Raw genomic sequence first — 20,659 nt, 5'->3', positions numbered from 1 at the left:
AGATGATTCTGATTCTGATACAGCTATTTTGTCTTGTTTGTTCAACATTCATGTTGACAATAACATGGAAAAAAAATCCAAAGAACTCTCTGATATACTGGACACATTTGACTTCTCTCAACATATACAGAGTCCAACCCACACTCAAGGTCACATCTGAGACCTGGCCATCTCTAAGTATGTTGAAATTTAGGACACGGCTATTTCTGATCATTTTTGTGTTCTTTGAATTACAGATTCTCCCGAAAGTTCAGACAACCTTTATGTCTATTAAGAAAATGTACATAGGAATACCACCACTATGTTCATGGAGACCATAGCTGTGTCAAAAATTGTGAATGCTGAGACAATTGATGAACTTTGGGATGAATTCACCTCGAAAATCTCAAAATTCATGAATGCCCTCGCTATTACTAAGACAATCTTGATGCCATCTAGAGCACATCAGCACAATGATGGTAAAGCCCTCTAAATCAAAGTGTAGGAAAGCAGAGAACATAGGTGGAGAACATTTAAACTCCAAATTGTCTATGACTTTTAACCAAGACTTGGTCAGGGTTAGAAAGCAAAACTTTTCTGAAATTATCAGTAACCTCAACAATACTCACACACACTGTTTGCTGTGGTTCTACAAGCTCACAACCCCCCGACTCAGATAGCTCCAGAACTCCGAACAGCAGAAAAATGCAATGAATTTGCTTGTTATTTTAGTGAACCCCCGAGTGTGAAGCGGCTGAGATGAGAATCAGCACCTCTAAATCTGAGACCATGGTCCTTAGTCGGAAAAGGATGGAGTGCCCTCTCCAGGTCGGAGATGAGATCCCCAAGTGGAGGAGTTCAAATATCTTGGGTTCTTGTGCATGAGTGAAGAAAGAATGGAACGCACGATTGACAAGCGGATCGGTGCAGTGTCTGCAGTGATGCGGACTTTGTATCGGTCCGTTGTGGTGACAAAAGGAGCTAAGCCGAAAGGTGAAGCTCTCTATTTATCGGTCGATCTACGTTCCTACCCTCACCTATGGTCACGAGCTGTGGGTCGTGACCGAAGAACAAGATTCCGGATATAAGCGGCCGAAATGAGTTTCCTCCGCAGGGTGTCAGGGGTCTCCCTTAGAGAGAGGGTGAGAAGCTCGGTCATCCGGGAGGGGCTCGGAGTCGAGCCGCTGCTCCTCCGCATTGAGAGGAGCCAGATGAGGTGGCTCGGGCATCTGTTTAGGATGCCTCCAAGGCGCCTCCCTGGTGAGGTGTTCCGGGCACGTGCCACCGGGAGAAGACCCCGGGAACGACCCAGGATACGCTGGAGAGACTACGCCTCTCGGCTTGCCTGGTAACGCCTCGGGATCCCCTCGGAAGAGCTGGAGGAAGTGGCTGTGGAGAGGGAAGTCTGGGCTTCCCTACAGTACACTGCCTCCGCGACCCGACCTCGGATAAGCGAAAGAAAATGGATGGATGGATTTTAATGAAAAAATACAATCCATCAGGTTGAATAGCAAAAATCAGCAAAATGCTAAAGTTGTACTACCGCTGAAGCCATCCAGGAAAAACTCTATTACCATTTGTGAATGTGATACAGTTAACCATTACACTGCAGAGAAAACTGTTCAGCAGCTGAAACCATCAATGAGCTGGCTTGACTCATTACCATCTGACTTTTTCAAAACTATTGCAAAGTCTTTGCTAGCTGATTTACAGCAAATAATCAATTGCTCACTTCAGTCAGGTGAGTTTCCTAAAGCTCTTAAAGTAGCTGCCATTAAGCCTCTAAAAAATAGAACACTGGCCACTTCTATGTTAGCAAGCTATAGACCCATCTCAAATCTCCCTTTCATAGCCAAGATTGTTGAGAAACATATTTTGAATCAACTCAGCAATTTCTTGAACTTAAATTGACTTTTTGACAAATTTCAATCAGGTTTCTGAACTCATCACAGTACAGAATCAGCTTATCAAAGTGCTAAATGATATAAGGTTGAATACTTACTCGGGAAAGGTGTCAATTCTGGTCTTGTTGGATCTCAGTGCGGCTTTTGATACGGTAGATCATAACATAGTTCTGAACAGACTGGTAACGTGGGTAGAAGTTAATGGAACAGTTCTTAAATGGTTCACGTCTTACCTGGAGGAAAGGAGTTATTTTGTAACCATTGGAAGTGTTCAATCTCATCAATTGGCAACGACCTATGGGGTCCCTCAAGGGTCAGTTTTTGGACCCCTCCTGTTCAGCCTGTATATGCTAACTTCAACTTCTCCAGGACCTTAATGTTGACTATCATAGCTATGCAGATGACACACGGTTATATCTAGCAGTGTCTCCAGATGACTACAGTTCAATTGAGGTGGTGTGTCACTGTCCAAAATTGAGAAATAACTGGATGAGCCAAAACTTTCTTCAATTAAACCACGACAAAACTTGTCAAAACCAGCCCAGTCGAGCTCTTATCTACAGACTCAGATCAAATAGTGGAGCACAGAGTCCAAAGCAAACATGATGCAGCACCATTTAGCTGTTATGCTGCACACAAATGGAATAAGAATGCCAACAGAAGTGACCTCAGCCCCAAGTGTGAATGTTTTTAAGTCCATGTTAGAGTATTTCCACTTTTAAATATTTCTTGCATTGTACGCTGTTTTAATTGTTTTTATTTTTCTCTTTGTTTTAAATGTTTATAAGCTGTTTTTTTTCTTTGTTTTAAATGCTTTAATCATGTAAATCAGAATCAGAATCATCTTTATTTGCCAAGTATGTCCAAAAAACACACAAGGAATTTGTCTCCGGTAGTTGGAGCTGCTCTAGTACGACAACAGACAGTCAATTGACAGAGAACACTTGGGAGACAGAAAGACATTGACAAAAAAAACAAAACAGTCACTGAGCAGTAAAGGGTTGCTAGTTATCTGGCACATTGAGGTACCTTGTGTATGAAATGCGCTACTTAAATAAATTTGCCTTGTTTTGCTTTAATTGGCTTGTGCCCAAGGAGTGCATTCTCCTCTTCTTCCTGGCCTTTCCTTCCAAAGCAATCCCGTTTCGCCACACTAGTTTGTGTTTATTTTTGGCATTTACATCCAACAGCAAACTTTAAGAGCAGTTCTGAGGTATAATTTAGAGCAAAAAACAAAGATACTACACTGATTGCAATGCATTACACACAGACCCAAAGATGGTTACATAACGCGAAAAGCGCAACACAGATCCTTTCGCTCATCCATGCCAAGAAGACTGTTCGCAAATCAAACAGTACGTAAATCAAGGTAGTACGAATATTTTGTGCGTATCCCAAATTGTTTGTAAACCAGGTCGTTCATAACAAGGGGCTCCACTCTACTTAAACTCCTGCACCTTTCCCCTTCGACTAATTGTAGCCTGTGTGGACCGTTAGTGAATTACTAAATTAGTGATTTTTACATCCAACTGTCAAAATATAGACGATCAGAGAAATGTTAAGCTAATTGTTAAATGTATATCCATCATAATTTATTTTGTGATATGTTCTTTGTCATATGGGAAAAATACAACTAGTTTTTTTAAGGCATCATATATAATTATAAATGTAAAGGATTCTGAAAAACAATTCACCATATATTCCTTGAAATGTATCGTATGCCTAACCTCTCATGGTCTTCTCTTCTCTTAGGCCAGAATTAGTTGTGAAGAAACTTCGATACTATGCCCGATACATAGTTGTCTGTTTACTGCTGAACAAGATGGACCTGGTCAAGGTTTTGGTGAAGGTACGAAAAGCATAAGAAAACATCCTGACTGGTTTGTACCTAATAGTACAAGTAATTAGTAATTGTTCCACGGAGTACTGATCGAATTATTCCCTCTCTCTTGCTCTCTCTCTCTCTCTCACTCTCTCTCTCTCTCTCTCTCTCTCTCTCTCTCTCTCTCTCTCTCGCTCTCTCTCTCTCTCTCTCTCTCTCTCTCTTTCTGTCTCTGTCTCTCATATTTCATCAACAGGCAAAGTTGTATTAGCTAATAGCTTTAGAGGTTTTGCAATATTTTGGACACTAAAACCTATTTTTTATGGTATGGGCCAGTTAGGCAATTACAAAAATGGGGGAGGGAAAAAAACAAAGAAAACTTTAAAAAAGCCAACTACGAAGCAAACGGAAAACAAAAAGCTCAAAGGATATACAAAACAAAGGACTGGGGGTGGTGCGAAAATGTTGTGCTAGGTGAGCACAAACACTGGAAGGTATTACAGTTGTTGGGGAGAGCGAAGAAAAGAATGAATAAAAAATATAGATAATTAAATTAAATAATAATGATAAATCCATCCATCCATTTTCTTACGCTTATCCGAGGTCGGGTCGCAAGGGCAGTAGCTTTAGCAGAGAAGCCCAGACTTCCCTCTACCCAGCCACTTCATCCAGTTCCTCCGGGGGGACCCTGAGGCATCCCTGGGGTCTCCTTCCGGCGGGATGTGCCGTAACACCTCACCAGGGAGGCGTCCAGAAGGCATCCTAATCAGATGCCCGAGCCACCTCACCTGGGTCCTCTCAATGCGGAGGAGCAGCGGTTCTACTCTGAGCCCCTCCCAGATGACCGAGCTTCTCACCCGTTCTCTAAGGGGGACCCTGGACACCCTGCAGAGGAAACACATTTCGGCCGCTTGTATCCGGGATCTTGGACCCAGGGCTCGTGACCATAGGTGAGGGTAGGAGCATAGATTGACCAGTAAATTGAGAGCTTCACCTTTCGGCTTAGCTCCTTCTTCACCATAACGGACCGATACAAAGTCACTGCAGACGCTGCACCGATCCGCCTGTCGATCTCCAATTCCATTCTTCCCTCACTAGTGAACAAGACCCCAAGATACTTGAACTCCTCCACTTGGGACAGGATCTCATCCCCAACTTGGAGTGGGCACTCCACCCTTTTCCAACTGAGGACCATGGTCTCAGATTTGGAGGTGCTGATATTCACCCCAACCCCTTCGCACACTGCTGCGAAACGCTTAGTGAGACTTGTAGATCACGGCTTTATCAGAATCAGAATCATCTTTATTTGCCAAGTATGTTTGTCTCCGGTAGTTGGAGCCGCTCTAGTACAACAGACAGTCAATTTACAGAACACTTTGGAGATAAAGACATTGACAAAAAACAATTGTGCAAAAACATGCAGAGTCCTCTAGCACTTAGAGCAGTTCGAATGACTAATATTGCAATAGTCCGGTGCAATGACCATTGTGCAAAGGAGCACAATGAATAGTCCGGTGCAATGACCATTGTGCAATGGAGTCAACAGAACCACATCATCTGCAAATAGCAGAAATGAGGCCACCAAACTGTTGACCTCGAGTCGAGGTCAACAGCACCCCATCCCCACTATACACAGTGTTGATGGTGCACTGCTTCCCCCTCCCGAGACGGCGGCTGATGGACAAGAATTTCCTCAAAGCCAACCGGAAGTCATTCTCCATGGCCTCACTGAACTAGCACAGAATCTTCTTTATTTGCCAAGTATGTCAAAAACACACAAGGAATTTGTCTCTGGTAGTTGGAGTCTCTCTAGTACGACAACAGACAGCCATTTGACAGAAAATACTTTTGAGACATAAAAACACAGTATGGAGGAATCAAAGGTTACCAGTAATGTGGTAATGCTGATACTTTTTTTTTTGACAATTGTGCAAATGATGCAGAGTCCTCTAGCAATTTAGAGCAGTTTGAAATGACAAATAGAGCATTAATCTGTTGACTGTTTCGGAAGTTAATGGCAAGAGGGAAGAAGCTGTTGGAATGTCTGCTAATTTTAGTTTGCAATTGTTCGATAGCACCTACCTGAGGGAAGGAGCTGGAAGAGTTGGTGACCAGGATGTGGAGGGTCAAAGAGGATTTTGCATGCTGTTGTCTTAGTTCTGGCAGCGTGGGTAGGTAGGGGCGTACCGACAATTTTTCAGCTGTCCTGATTGTCCGTTGCAATCAGAGTTTGTCCTTTTTTGCGGCAGCACCAAACCAGACTGTGATGGATGAACACACGATTTGATGACTGCTGTGTAGAACTGCCTCAAGAGTTCCTGTGGCAGGCCGTGCTTCCTCAGAAGCCGCAGGAAGTACATCCTCTCCTGAGTCGTTTTTGAGGATGGAGTTGATGTTGGTCTCCCACTTCAGGTCCAGAGAGACTGTAATTCCCAGGAACTTGAAGGTCTCAACGGTTGACACAGGTCAGTAGGACAGTGTTAGGGGCAGCTGTGGTGACTTATGCCTCTTGAAGTCCACGATCATCTCTACAGTCTTGAGGGTATTCAGCTCCAGGTTCTATCGGCTGCACCACAGCTCCAGCTGCTCCACTTGCTGTCGATACGCAGACTCGTCACCGTCTTTGATGAGGCCGATGCCTGTGGTGTCATCTGCAAACTTCAGTAGTTTGACAGCTGGGTGCGTTGAGGTGCAGTCGTTCGTGTAGAGAGAGAAGAGCAGCGGAGAGAGGACACATTGTTGCAGCGCCCCGGTGCTGATGGTGCGTGTGGATGAGGTTGTGTCCCCCAGCCTCACCTGCTCTGTCCTGCCCATCAATAAGCTGTGAATCCACCGGCAGATGGCAGGTGAGACGCTGAGCTGGAGAAGCATGGAGGAGTGGAGTTCGGGGATGATGGTGTTGAACGCAGAGCTGAAGTCCACGAACAGGATCCTCGTGTATGTCCCCGTGCCGTTGAGGTGTACTGCATCATCAACAGACCTGTTTGCTCGAGTAGACCGGTCACGATCTTGAGGTGGTCCAGCATGAGGTGTTCAAAGGACTTCATGACCACAGATGTCAGGGCGACAGGCCTGTAGTCAATCAGACCTGAGATTGCAGGTTTCTTGGGGACTGGGATGATGGTGGAGCGTTTGAAACGGGATGGTGCTTCACATAGTTCCAGAGATCTATTGAAAATCTGTGCGAAGACTGGAGCGAGCTGGTCCGTGCAGACTTTGAGGCAGGACACAAGGTCTGGGGCCGCCGCTTTGTTGATCTTTTGTTGTTTGAAGATATGTCTCAGGCAGCCGTGGCCCAATGGTTAAGATCATTGCCTGCCACCGTGGGGGACCTAGGTTCAAGACCCCAACTGGCCCATTTGCTAACATCCCCCGGACTCATGGCTGTGGTGTTCTTGAGCAATACACTGATACCCTCAAATGCTCCTCGGGCGCTTCAGCTGCCCCCTGCTCCAGTGTGTTCCACTAACGTGTATTTGTTCACTGTGATGGGTTAAATGCAGAGAACAAATTTCGTGTGCATGCATGCATGTTCATGACAATAAAAGGTGATTCTTCTTCTTCTTCTTCACATCCTGTTTGTGGATGGTCAACGTAGGAGGGGGAGTCAGAGGTGTGATGGTGGTCGCTGGTGCAGCTGGGTGGGTGTGGGGTGTGAAAGTATTATTTTCAAATCTTTCGTAAAAGGTGTTCAAGTCGTCAGCTAGCCCTTTATTGTTCTCTGGTTGGGGATATGGTCGCTTGTGGTTGGTTAGCGATTGTAATCCACGCCAGACTGATTTAGAGTCGGTAGTGGTAAAATGTTTTTCTAGCTTTACTGCATAATTTCTCTTGGCGATTATACAGGGCTCTATCTCCACTTCGACAGGCGTGCTCTTTAGCCCGGCAAAGTTGCTTAAGTCTAGCAGTGGACCACGGCTTGTTGTTATTGAACATGCAAAATTACTTTTTTGGTACACACACATCTTCACAGAAACTGATATAGGATGTAACAGTGTCTGTATATTCATCCAGGCTGCCAGTTGAAGTTTGAAAGACACTCCGGTCTGTGAAGTCTAAAGAGCTTTGAAATTCTATCTTTGCTTCATTGGTCCAGTTCTTCAGTTTTCAGCATAGGCTTCTTACATTTAAGTTTTTGCCTGTATGTTGGTATTAAGTGAATTAAGCAGTGATCAGCTGCAGTGTGTGCTGAGCTACGTGACGTCGGTCCACCATTTTCCTTTGATATAGAAGCATATCCTGCCGCCTTTTGTTGTCCCCAATAACTCCATGACGCGGTCTGCCAGTTGTAGTTGGAAGCCCGGAGGCATTACGGCGCCATCGGGCCGCATTCACAAAGTCATGTCTCCGTGAAGTACAGGGCAGTGGAACGTCCAAAGTCCTGAATGGTCTTTGTGAGAAGATGAAGCTCGTCCATTTTGTTGCGTAGGGAGCATAGATTTGTGAGGTGACTCGATGGGAGCAGCATTTGGAATCCTCTCTTACGGAGCTTGACCTGCAATCCAGCTCGTTTCCCTCTGTGGTGTCGCCTTTGCCTCCATGTGGCGAACACCCTGCCCGCCGCTCCGGTAAGTAACTCAGAGAAGAAAACTGACTAGATTTGTGAAAGAAAGTCCGGGGTAGACTCCCTCATGTCTTGCCTTGTGTGAGTGAGTCGTGTAATGTCTCCAAAGAACAACAAAAAAACCACCAAAACATTGACAGTACTCGAGACCACGTAACCGAGGTGACCAGACAGTTAGGCGCCACCTTGGATATGACGACATATTACCGCATATATACAACAAAATGTTGGATAATTAGTTTTGAAACCAAAAAATGTTCTGGCAAATATTATTCTGACAGAATAAGTAAGCAAGCAATCTTGTCTTTGTGGGTTTTTATTACAAAAAAGAGAGAAAAATATTTGCAAAGAGAGGAAAATGTACAAGTCTTACGAGTTGTCACGCCTTACTGAAGCCCAGACAGAAAACCCCTTCGTTATATCAAAGTGAGAGAGACAGAGAAGGAAAGTGAAACAATTATCTTTGTCCGGGTGCACTCAACTTATCTTTATCGAAAAACAGCTTATAGTCACAACATGGCTAGGAACAATTAGTACGCAGACAGATCTAGTTACAATGTAACAATGCATCCTGTGAAGGTTGTATAAAAACTATCCATCCCTCCATCCATTTTCTGAGCCTCTTCTCCTCACTTGGGTCACGGGCGTGCTGGAGCCTATCCCAGCTGTCATCGGGCAGGAGGCAGGGTACACCCTGAACTGGTTGCCAGCCATTTGCAGGGCACATACAAACAAACAACCATGCGCACTCACATTCACACCTACAGGCAATTTAGAGTCTCCAATTAATGCATGATTTTGGGAAGTGGGAGGAAACCAGAGTGCCCGGAGAAAACCCACGCAGGCACGGGGAGAACATGCAAACTCCACACAGGCGGGGCCGGGGATTGAACCCGGGTCCTCAGAACTGTGAGGCTGACGCTCTAACCAGTCTTCCACCGTGCCGCCGTATAAAAACTAATAGAAGTAATATTTGGTATATATAAAACATACATTGTCCAACTCAGCTTCCCCCCTTTTGATTATAGTAATCACACATAAAAGGAAAATTATTACATACTACATATTGTTAAACACTAATGATCAAAACTCAAAACATTAAAAATTGAGGGACGAGGTCAGGAAAATGTTTGTCAGAGACTGAATAGTGAAATCGTGTATTGTGAACAAACGCTGTGTCAATCATGCGAGAGACTAGAGATTTTATCAAAGGGACCAAACAACAGGACATGAAAAATAGAACAAGCAAAGCAATACAAACCATTAGTGCAAAGCGATACAGCCAAGCTTGCCATCCAAGTCCAATGAACCAATTAGAATCGAGCACCTCCTCGCGGGCAATGACATTGCAAAGTGTAGTGAGGTTTTTAATGCCGCTGGCTATGATGCCTGTATCGCCAGCATTGTCAGGAATTTATGTGCCACTGGGCCAAACAAAGGCACCCTACCCGAATCATTAGTGGGTTTAAAAGGTTAGGGGAGAGGAGAACCTGTTTCAGCAAAGCCGGCTTGATTAAGGTACTGTGGACTGACAAAAGAAACGAAGCTGTGAGGAAAGAGTGATGATGCATTAGGATGTGGGTGTGCAGCAGCATGTGGCATGAAAGAACTAACAAAGCAGTGAGAACGATTTTGAGAGCGTGCCACATGAAGGCCATACAGAAACCAAACATTCATGCTGTAGGAGGTGCAATTAGCAGAAGTCGTGGTGCTCATATGGAACCAAAGAAGCTCGTCATAATTGTCACGTCTGGTAAGGTACAAAATTGTGTCAACTGTCAAAGTGGCAGCATCAATACACAATTTAATCACGATAACCATGGCTATTAATACCAAACCTCCAAGGAGACCCCTGGAAGATGTCATCGTCGTGATGTGCGTGCGTCAGTTCTGACAGATGATTGGCCGTTGCTCGGCTTTTATGATCTATCTTCTGCTCCTCTATGACCTATCAACGCGCAATCGGTTTCTATCACTGTAGCTAAAATTGTATGCTAAAAATGAAACCTCTTTCTTAGAGGTGGTTACTCAGCCTCATTAGGTCGACCTTTGCGGTCATCCGTCGTCGAAGGTGAGGAAAGTGGATGAGTCAGGATTATGGGAGGCGCTGGGACCGTCTTGCAGTGTGACGCGTGAACCCACGTAACTCTTTCAGCAACTTCCACTGCAGTGTGGATCACAAGGCGGACTTGGAAAGGCCCCAGCCAATGCTGATGATTTTCCGTCGGACGTTCCAGCACAAAATCACCAGGTTTTATGTCATGCAGGGGGGTCCGTCGGCCAGCCTGAGGAGTCCTGATTGGACCGCCATCCATCCATTGTCTGTACTGCTTTATCCTCACAAGGGTCGCGGGGGCTGGGGGAGGGGGGGGGGGGGCGGTTGGTGTGCTGGAGCCTATCCCATCTATCTTCGGGCAAGAGGCGGGGTACACCCCGAACTGGTCGCCAGCCAATCGCAGTGCACACACAAACGAACAACCATTTGCACACACATTCAGACCTATGGGCAATTTAGAGTCTTCAATGAACCTACCACGCATCTTTTTGGGATGTGGGAGGAAACCGGAGTCTCTGGAGAAAACCCACGCAGGCACAGGGAGAACATGCAAACTCCACACAGGCGGGGCCAGGATTTGAACCCCGGTCCTCAGAACTGTGCGGCAGATGTGCTAACTAGTTGTCCACCGTGCCGCCCGCTGATTGGAATTGTTTCCTGAAATTGATTCGGCGATAATGTGCAATACCTGAACGAGCTGTATGCCCATCGGCAGATCTGGCTTTGTTAGGCCCGAATGGATCCGGTCCAATGGAGTGCCTGCAAAAATAATCTCAAAAAGGGATAGTGGGCACACGCATCCTCATATATATTTGACCTAATTTAATTGGCTTCCCACTATTTATTTGCAGGTGGTAGCTATCATGTGTTCTGAGGTCAAATTTAAAATATGTCAGAAAGCTGTTGTCAGAGAAAAGCTTTCGAAGAATTGTAATAAAATTCTTTAAACAATTTTGATCAATTGTGCTACCACCACTTACTTAAATTCTTACATTAACATGTCTACCATATCTATACAGTATTTTGTAACCGCCTTGATCATGATTTCATTATATACATTATCAGTATAGCATCAATATGGTCCGACCCATTATCCATTATCAGCATTATACTTATATAACATTTGTATATTATCATTGCAGCGTCTGCAGTGATGCGGACTTTGTATCGGTCCATTGTGGTAAAGAAGGAGCTAAGCCGAAAAGCGAAGCTCTCAATTTACCCGTCGATCTACGTTCCTTACCGTCACCTATGGTCACGAGCTGTGCGTCGTGACCAAAAGAACGAGGTCCCGGATACAAGCGGCCGAAATGAGTTTCCTCCGCAGGGTGTCCGGGCTCTCCCTTAGAGATAGGGTGAGAAGCTTGATCATCCGGTAGGAGCTCAGAGTAGAGCCGCTGCTCCTCCACATTAAGAGGAGCCAGATGAGGTGGCTGGGACATCTGATACGGATGCCTCCCGGACGCCTCCCTGGTGAGGTGTTCCGGGCACGTCCCGCCGGAAGGAGACTCCGGGGACGACCCAGGACACGCTGGAGAAACTACGTCTCTTGGCTGGCATGGGAACGCCTCGGGATCCCACCGGAAGAGCTGGATGAAGTGGCTGGGGAGAGGGAAGTTTGGGCGTCCCTGCTAAAGCTATTGCCCCCGCAACCTGACCTTGGCTAAGTGGTAGAAAATTGATGGATGGATGGAAATATTATCATTATATTTGAGCGTGATAATCAAAACATTACGAAATGTAAATACATAAAAAGTGCTCTCGACACATGACAAAAATTTGGGTGGAATAAAATCACCAGTTTGGGAAATGTCAAGGAAGCGGAAAAGAACACTGCGCGTGAAGTTCAATTTGTAAGAAGGACGCAATGCAAAGCACGTTTGCATGTTGTGAAAAATCTGTGTTGTTTGACAGAGTTAAACAAAAAAGTTGCCCAATGAGCCATGCGGCGACAGATAAGCAAAAGGCTTACATTGTTCGAACCGCGTTGAAGTTTGCTCCGTCAGAGAAATGTGCACATAAGACACACAGCTGCGCATAAACAAACAGACAACACAACATAAAAAAAACGCAGCTGCGCATGACTGCAGGTTGCAGCATATAACGATCCTTTTAAAGATTAAATATCTGTTTGATGTTGAAATTGTTAAAGTTGTACCATATTTAACTTTGAATGCACACTGATAATTATCCCAATCTAATAACGATATTATCAATATTATATAATAATATAATATAATTATTATATTATTATAATATATATATATATATATATATATATATATTATAATATATATAATAATCAATATTATTATTTTGTCTGAACGTTCATTCTAAGATTTTGAGCAGCCTCCTTTTTCTCCCAAAACACCCCCCCCCCCCAAAATGGAATCTATCCTGCTATCAGTAGGTGACTCCGTTCAGGTCTCTCGGCCTCATTTTCACTACTTCATCAAAACAAAACTCTTGCTCTACGATATCGCAGCGTTCTCTTCTTTATTTTTCGGCTTGTCCCGTTAGGGATTGCCACCCAGCAAATTGAGACAGCTTACAGACGCTGTGGGTGTGTCGCTGAAAATTGTGAAAGTCCTCCCTCTCTGGTCAATCAAATACACATACCAGCTTCCTTCTCTCATGGCTCCTTTCCAGCGAGGTAGATATAGTATCACACGCTTTCTCTGAGCCAGCATAATGACCATAAACCGCGCCGCCAGGACAATTGTCCCTCCTTTGAAATTGAGCCGGCAACACCCGACGCGATCTGGTCCCCCTGGATGCATTTTTCCCTCTGAGTGAGGAGGAGGAGGGAAGGAGGCTGAGAGCCTGACGGCACTAATGCTGTTGTGCTGGACCTCCAGCAGCTTCACAATATTAATGTGAGAAGGGGGCCAATACTTTTTCATGGCACTGTGTGTGTGTGTGTGTGAGACACACACACAGTCCCCTCCAAAAGTATTGGAACGGCAAGGTGAATTACTTTGTTTTTGCTATATACTGAAGACATGTTTTCAGATCAAAAGTTGACTATGAGACAAGAGTTCAGAATTCCATCTTTTATTTCATGGTATTTATATCTAGATGTGTTAAACAACTCAGGACAGAGCATCTTTTGTTTGAAGCCACCCACTTTTCAAGTGAGCAAAAGATTGGAACATGTGACTGATGGTTGTTTCCTGTTGCTCAGGTGTTGCCTTTTAGATTGATTGCTTAAACATTAGGTAGTGCTTGTTTTTGGCTTTGGGTTTCACCTGTGAAAACTGCATTTGCTGTGAAGAAAACATGAAGACCAGAGAGCTGTCAATGGGAGAAAAGCAAACCATTTTGAAGCTGACAGAAGAGGGAAAATTGATCAGAACTATTCCACAAACATTGGGCATAGCCAATACAACAATTTCGAATGTCCTGAAAAATAAAGAAACTACTGGTGTACTGAGCAACAGACATCGAACAGGTCGGCCAAGGGTATCAACAGCAGTTGATGACAGAAACATTGTGAGAACTGTGAAAAAACACCCAAAGACAACATTCAGTGACATCACTGCCAACCTCCGCAGGGCAGGGTGAAGGTATCACAATCCACTGTTCGAAGAAGACTTGGAGAGAAGAAATATACAGGCCATAACACAAGATGCAAACCACACATGGTTTGGTGAGGTGTGCTGTAGGTGTGACAGAGGAGTTTATTTTGGAGGTGGGACTGCATCAGGGATCAGCCCTGAGCCCCTTCCTGTTTGCAGTGGTGATAGATAGGCTGACTGATTAGTTAGAGTGGAATCCCCGTGGACCATGATCTTAACAGATGACATTGTGATCTGCAGTGAAAGCAGGGAGCAGGTGGAGGGACAGTTAGAAAGGTGGAGGCATGCACTGGAAAGGAGAGAAATGAAGATTAGCTGAAGCAAAACAGAGTGTATGTGCATGAATGACCGAGGTGGCGGGGGAAGAGTGAGACTAAAGGGAGAACAGATAGCGAGGGTGGAGGATTTGAATTACTTGGGGTCAGCAGTCCAGAGCACTGCTAAGTGTGTTCAGGAAGTGAAGAAACGGGTCCAAGCAGGTTGGAATGGGTGGAGGAAGGTATCAGGTGTGTTATGTGACAGAAGAGTCTCTGCTAGAATGAAGGGCAATGTTTATAAGACAGCTGTGAGACGATCCATGATGTACGGACTAGCGACAGTGGCGCTGAAGAGACAAAAGGAAGCAGAGCTGGAGGTGGCGGAAATGAAGATCATTGAGCTTCTTTTAGGAGTGACAAGGTTGGATTGGATTAGAAATGAGCTCATCAGAGGGACGGCCAGATTATTGCACTACTAGTCACTTTAAACTATACATTTCTTAAAGTCTCTGCGCCATTTGCACAGTGATCAGTGCACCAGACTATTGTTCTATTTGTCATTTCAAACTGCTCTAATTGCCAAAGGTCTCAGCATCAGTTTGCACAATTCCCCCCCCCCAAAAAAGAAAGTTCCAGCATTACCACATTATTGGTAACCTTTTATTGCTCAGTGACTGTGTTTTTCTGTCCCAAAAGTATTCTCTGTCTGTCTGTTGTCGTACTGGAGCAGCTCCAACTACAAATTGTTTTTGACGTACTTGGCAAATAAAGATGATTCTGATTCTGATTGTGAGTATATTGGTAAATGGATAATGATTGATTATATTGGTAAAAGGATGATGAGGATGAAGCTGCCAGGCAAGAGAGCTCGCGGAAGACCAAAGAGAAGGGTGATAGATGTAGTGAGGGAAGGAATGAGGGCAGTTGGTGTTAGAGCGGAGGAAGCAGGAAATACGCTTACATGGAAAAGGATGATACACTGTGGCGATCCCTAATTGGACAAGCCGAAAGGAAAAGAAGAAGATACACACATCCTACGAGGGAGTAAAAAAGGGGAAACTATGAAATAAAACGGGGCTGAGGCTTACCAGTGGGGGAGATGGGCCAGAGAGTGAGGATCCCAGCTAACAGCAAAACATATTTATGAAAAGGCACCCCTGTCACGTGACACTCGCACACAAGTCAGACACATCACACAGAAGAGGGGAGACCACCACCCCAGGGACCAGGTTACCACGGTGGAATCTCAGCCACTAAAGTGGTAAAGGAAATAAATCAATTCCTGGGACGAAAATAAATCCAAAAGAATAAATTGACAAAACCAGATCTAAATTGACTCAAAATATAATATTGAAAGGAACAAATCAGAAATGTTTATGGTGACCAAAAACAAAATTCCCACAGACTCATTCATAAGAACAAAGTGAAAAAAACCCCAAAACAAAAAAAGCCCCTTGCAGGCAAGTGTTGCAGCAGTTTTAGCCTAGCCTAAGGCGAAGCAAATTGGGCTGTCAGTTTCTCAGCAGTGGTGAGTTGGTCCTCGTCTGGGCATTCATTGACACCAAAGCGACCCAGTGTCAAACGCACCTCCCGTTGATTAGAACAATGTGTCACCTGATTGGGTGAGAGGATTGAGCCAGAATCAGCCAGCGCCCCTGCAATACTGTTTGTATGCCGCCTATTCAATGGAGCACCCTGGTTGCAGCTAACTCTCTACTGTCGCTTCAGCGTCACTTCCGGTCAACAACAATGATTCCCCCCTCCCCCCCCTCCCCCAATTATTCTGCTTAATTCTTATTCCATTAGTATAAAATTAATCAGACTAAAGTGTTTTGACTAGTGCTGGCACATGTGTTCTTGCTTTAAAATGTTGTGGGTTTAGTTTCCCCTTTAATGTGATTTTGCCTATGTCCACCTTTTTACCAAAACATGCAGGAGTTATCTGAAGAAATCGAAGACTATACACAACGATTCAACACTGAGGATCAATTGGAATGGAACCTGGTTCTACAGGAGGTGGCATCTTTTGTTGAGGTAACCGTCAACCGAAGGTCACACGAAATTGAAAAAAATGTTCCACTGTTTTTTGTTTCTTTATGAAATTGAGCTAGACCCACTGCAACAGTGTTAAAAAAAAATTCAATTGTTTATTTATAGTTTGCAGCAATATCATGTGTCATTGTTAATATTTAATTCTTTGTTACACACTATGCTGCTGCAAATATGTCACACCATTTATTATACTTAAGGTATTCATAACACTAGAGCTTTTCTATTAATTTAATTTCACGGCTTTCTTAGCCAAAAAGGTTCCTGACCCCTGGTTTAATCCATTATCCGAAAAGGGAAAGAGCATGTCTCAACTGCAAAGCCACCAAGAAAGGGATGTTAGTACTTTTTGCTTTACACAGCTAATACTGTACATTAACCATCATAATGGTAATACTTTAGATTTGCTGCTAACCTGCGGCATCGCAACCTCCAATGTAATGGTTCTCTAGTATACCTATGCTATAGCTGACCACTACTTCATAAAATTTGAGATCTTGGTTTTTAGTTTTTCAACTACTAATGAAATCCACCTACCTAAATAAAACCTACAGCTATTGCTTCCTTTCCTTCTCATGTTGGTCCTATTGATAGTTTCACAAATGACATCTTATTAGTGGATTTACAAATTATTTTATTATAGCTCTCTGTCATGCCCTCAACATTGTCGGACCATTAAGAATAAAACCGTACACGAAGAGACCTACACCCAAGTTCACAGATGAGACCCAAGCATTTAAGCAATCATGTAGGAAGCTGGAGCAAATTGTAAGTTGCATGCGACTAAACTTGAGGTCTTCCATCAGGCAGACAAATATACAGTAGAAATACAAACAGGCTCTTGTGTTAGCCAAAACTAATTATTTCTCCAGAATATTTTTTCTAAATAAAAATAACAGCTTCCGACTTTCAACAGCTCACCTTATTCAGCTAATAATTTCATGCAATTTTTTACTCAAAAAAATTAACTCATTGGGGAAGAGATGAAAGGTACTTTGCCTCATACCCGGTTAATCCCTCATTTCGTGGGAGTAATACGGGCACTAAGGTAGGTTGTTTGGTTACATTGCCACCCATTGCTGTAGAATAGAAGAAGTGTAGGACACTTTCACAGCCCACACCCACCCAGCCGCACCACCGACCACTATCACATCACCGAGTTCCCATCGAGTAACCATCCACGAACAGGATGTGAGAAGCATCTTCAAACAACAAAGGATTAACAAAGCGGCAGGCCCAGACAATGTGTCCCCATCCTGCCTCAAAGCCTGCGCGGACCAGCTCGCTCCAATCTTCACTCAGATCTTCAATAGATCTCTGGAACTGTGCAAAGTACAATCCTGTTTCAAACGCTCCATCATCATTCCAGTCTCCAAGAAACCTGCAATCTCGGGTCTAAATGACTATAGGCCTGCCGCCTTGACATCTGTAGTCATGAAGTCTCATGCTGGACCACCTCAAGAGCGTCACAGGCCCCCTGCTGGACCCCATGCAGTTTGCCGACAGAGTGAACAGGTCTGCGGATGATGCAGTCAACATGGGATGGCACTTCATCCGAGAACACCTAGACAGTGCAGGGACCTACTCGAGGATCCTGTTCGTGGACTTCAGCTCAGTGTTCAACACCATCATCCCAAAAGTTGTGTCCTCTCTCCGCTGCTCTTCTCTCTCTACACGAACGACTGTACCTCAATGCACCAGGCTGTCAAACTCCTGAAGTTTGCAGATGACACCACTGTCATCGGCCTCATCAAGGACAGTGACGAGTCTGCATATCAACAGGAAGTGGAGCGGCTGCAGCTGTGATGCGGCCGACACAACCTGGAGCTGAACACGCTCGAGACTGTAGAGATGATCATGGACTTCAGGAGGCATCCTTCGCCACAGCTGCCCCTCACGCTGTCCAGCTGCCTTGTGTCAACCGTCGAGACCTTCAAGTTCCTGGGAATTACAGTCTCTCAGGGCTTGAAGTGGGCGATGAAAATCAACTTGGTCCTCAAAAAGTCCCACCAGAGGATGTACTTCCTGTGGCTTCTGTGAAAGCACGGCCTACCACAGGACCTGCTCAGGCAGTTCTACACAGCGGTCATTGAATCAGTCCTGTGTTCTTCCATCACAGTCTGGTTTGGTGCTGCTACAAAAAAGGACAAACTCCGACTGCAACGGACAATCAAAACTGCTGAAAGGAATGTCGGAGAACTAGCAGACATTCCAACAGCTTCTTCCCTCTTGCAATCAACTTCTTAAACACTTAACCTACAATTCCATTGCAACATGCTGGCAATTTTTTTTCTTTCTGTCTTTGTTGTCACATTTCTGTCGGGCCAATTATATATTACTCGTGCACTCACTGTAGTAGTCTCACCACGCTGCACTATTTGCATATCTGTTGTTGACCAATACTGGCCACTCATGACAGAGTAGCATCTGCTCCATTTGCACACTGACTGAGGAGTATCTGCAACATTTGCACAATCAACATTGTTCCAGACTATCATACTACTCGCTAGAAGTCTTTTTTGAAGTAGAGGTCGCCCTTTGCACAATGGTGATTGCACCAGACTATTGGAATATTAGTCATTCGAACTGCTCTAAGTGCTAAAGGATTCCATCTTTTTGCACAATTGTCAAAAAAAATAAAAATAAAATTTACCGACATTACCAGATCACTAGCAACCCTTTATTGCTCAGTGACTGTTTTTCTCAATGTCTTTATGTCTCAAAAGTGTTCTGTCAATTGACTGTCTGTTGTTGTACTAGAGCGGCTCCAATTACCGGAGACAAATTCCTAGTGTGTTTTTTGGACATATTTGGCAAATAACGATGATTCTGATTATGATTCTGATTATGATCCCTTGAAAGACACACAACTGGTTAGTGCTGCAAAACATACAACATGCTTGTTTGACCTCCTTGGGGAAACTGTTAGAGCCGTTTCCAATCCTAGGAATTTATATTCTTAATGTTATTAATTTATCCCTCTTCTCTTTAGAATCGTTCATCATCTTTATTGGCCATGTTGAAAACACACAAAGAATATGTGCTCGCTAGTTGCAGCCACTCTTGTACAACAGCAAACAATCCACTATGTCAAAATACACATTTAGGACATAACAACACAAGTATGAAGAGTCATTGAGCAATGTAAGGGTACCAGTAATGTAGAAATGCTGAAACCATGGCAATTGTGCAAATGATGCAGAGAGTGGTCATGTAATTTAAAGTGACTAGAAACGCGATAATTCTGACAAGACAAGACAATTTTTCAAATGGTGCAGATAGTCCTTAAACGTACACACGTGGATAAAATTGTTGGTACCCTCTGTTAATGTAAGAAAACCCCACAGTGTTCTCAGTAATAACTTGAATCTGACAAAAGTAATAGATAAAAATTTAATGAAAATTAAGCAATGAAAATCTGACATTGCTTTTGAAATTTGGTTCAATGTAATTATTTAATAAAACAAACTTATGAAACAGGGCCTTGACAGAAATGATGGTACCCTTATATAACATGTACGTGGGGACCTTCCAGAGGTGTAGAATGAATGAATGAAAGAATGAATTTGATGTCTTTAGACTTGACAATATGTTACAAGACATGCAAACTCTACTTAGATTTGAACAGCAATGACTCATGACTTCACTTGGACTTCAAACCATGAAAACCATGAAAAGACTTGCTACTTTGACCAAAGCACTGAGAAACAAACACTTTGTAGGTGTCTCTTTCTGTAGCTATATACAACCCCAATTCCAATGAAGTTGGGACGTTGTGTTAAACATAAATAAAAACAGAATACAATGATTTGCAAATCATGTTCAACCGAAATTTAATTGAATACACTACAAAGACAAGATATTTAATGTTCAAACTGATAAACTTTATTGTTTTTAGCAAAGAATCATTAACTTAGAATTTTATGGCTGCAATACATTCCAAAAAAGCTGGGACAGGGTCATGTTTACCACTGTGTTACATCACCTTTTCTTTGAACAACATTCAATAAACGTTTAGGAACTGAGGACACTAATTGTTGAAGTTTTGTAGGTGGAATTCTTTCCCATTCTTGCTTGATGTACAGCTTCAGCTGTTCAACAGTCCGGGGTCTCCGTTGTCGTCTTTTCTTTTCCTCTCTGGCCCGGAGGACACAACGTCCACAATTTCCAAAACCAATTTGAAATGTGGCCTCGTCGGACCACAGAACACTTTTCCACTTTGCGTCAGTCCATCTTAGATGAGCTCGGGCCCAGAGAAGCCGGCGGCGTTTCTGGGTGTTGTTGATAAATGGCTTTTGCTTTGCATAGTAGTTTCAAGTTGCACTTACGGATGTAGCGCCGAACTGTATTTACAGACATTGGTTTTCTGAAGTGTTCCTGAGCCCATGTGGTGATATCCTTTACACATTGATGACTGTTTTTGATGCAGTGCCGCCTGAGGGATCAAAGG

General features: G+C 43.9%; 1 protein-coding gene across 2 annotated transcripts in view; it reads left to right on the top strand.

Annotated features, from left to right (window-relative positions):
• Positions 1–20,659, top strand: part of scai (suppressor of cancer cell invasion) — a 117,604-nt gene that overhangs the window by 36,944 nt on the left and 60,001 nt on the right. For both annotated transcript variants that reach the window (XM_061698418.1, XM_061698417.1), the window contains 2 exons: positions 3,636–3,732; positions 16,096–16,194. In XM_061698418.1, the coding sequence (XP_061554402.1) occupies positions 3,636–3,732; positions 16,096–16,194 (196 nt within the window). The remainder of the gene's footprint in view (positions 1–3,635; positions 3,733–16,095; positions 16,195–20,659) is intronic.

This window comes from Phycodurus eques, chromosome 15 (genome assembly GCF_024500275.1).
Source record: "Phycodurus eques isolate BA_2022a chromosome 15, UOR_Pequ_1.1, whole genome shotgun sequence".
Lineage (NCBI taxonomy): Eukaryota > Metazoa > Chordata > Actinopteri > Syngnathiformes > Syngnathidae > Phycodurus > Phycodurus eques.
The sequence above is the reverse complement of the archived record's forward strand: the minus strand, read 5'-3'. Positions and strand labels throughout refer to the sequence as shown.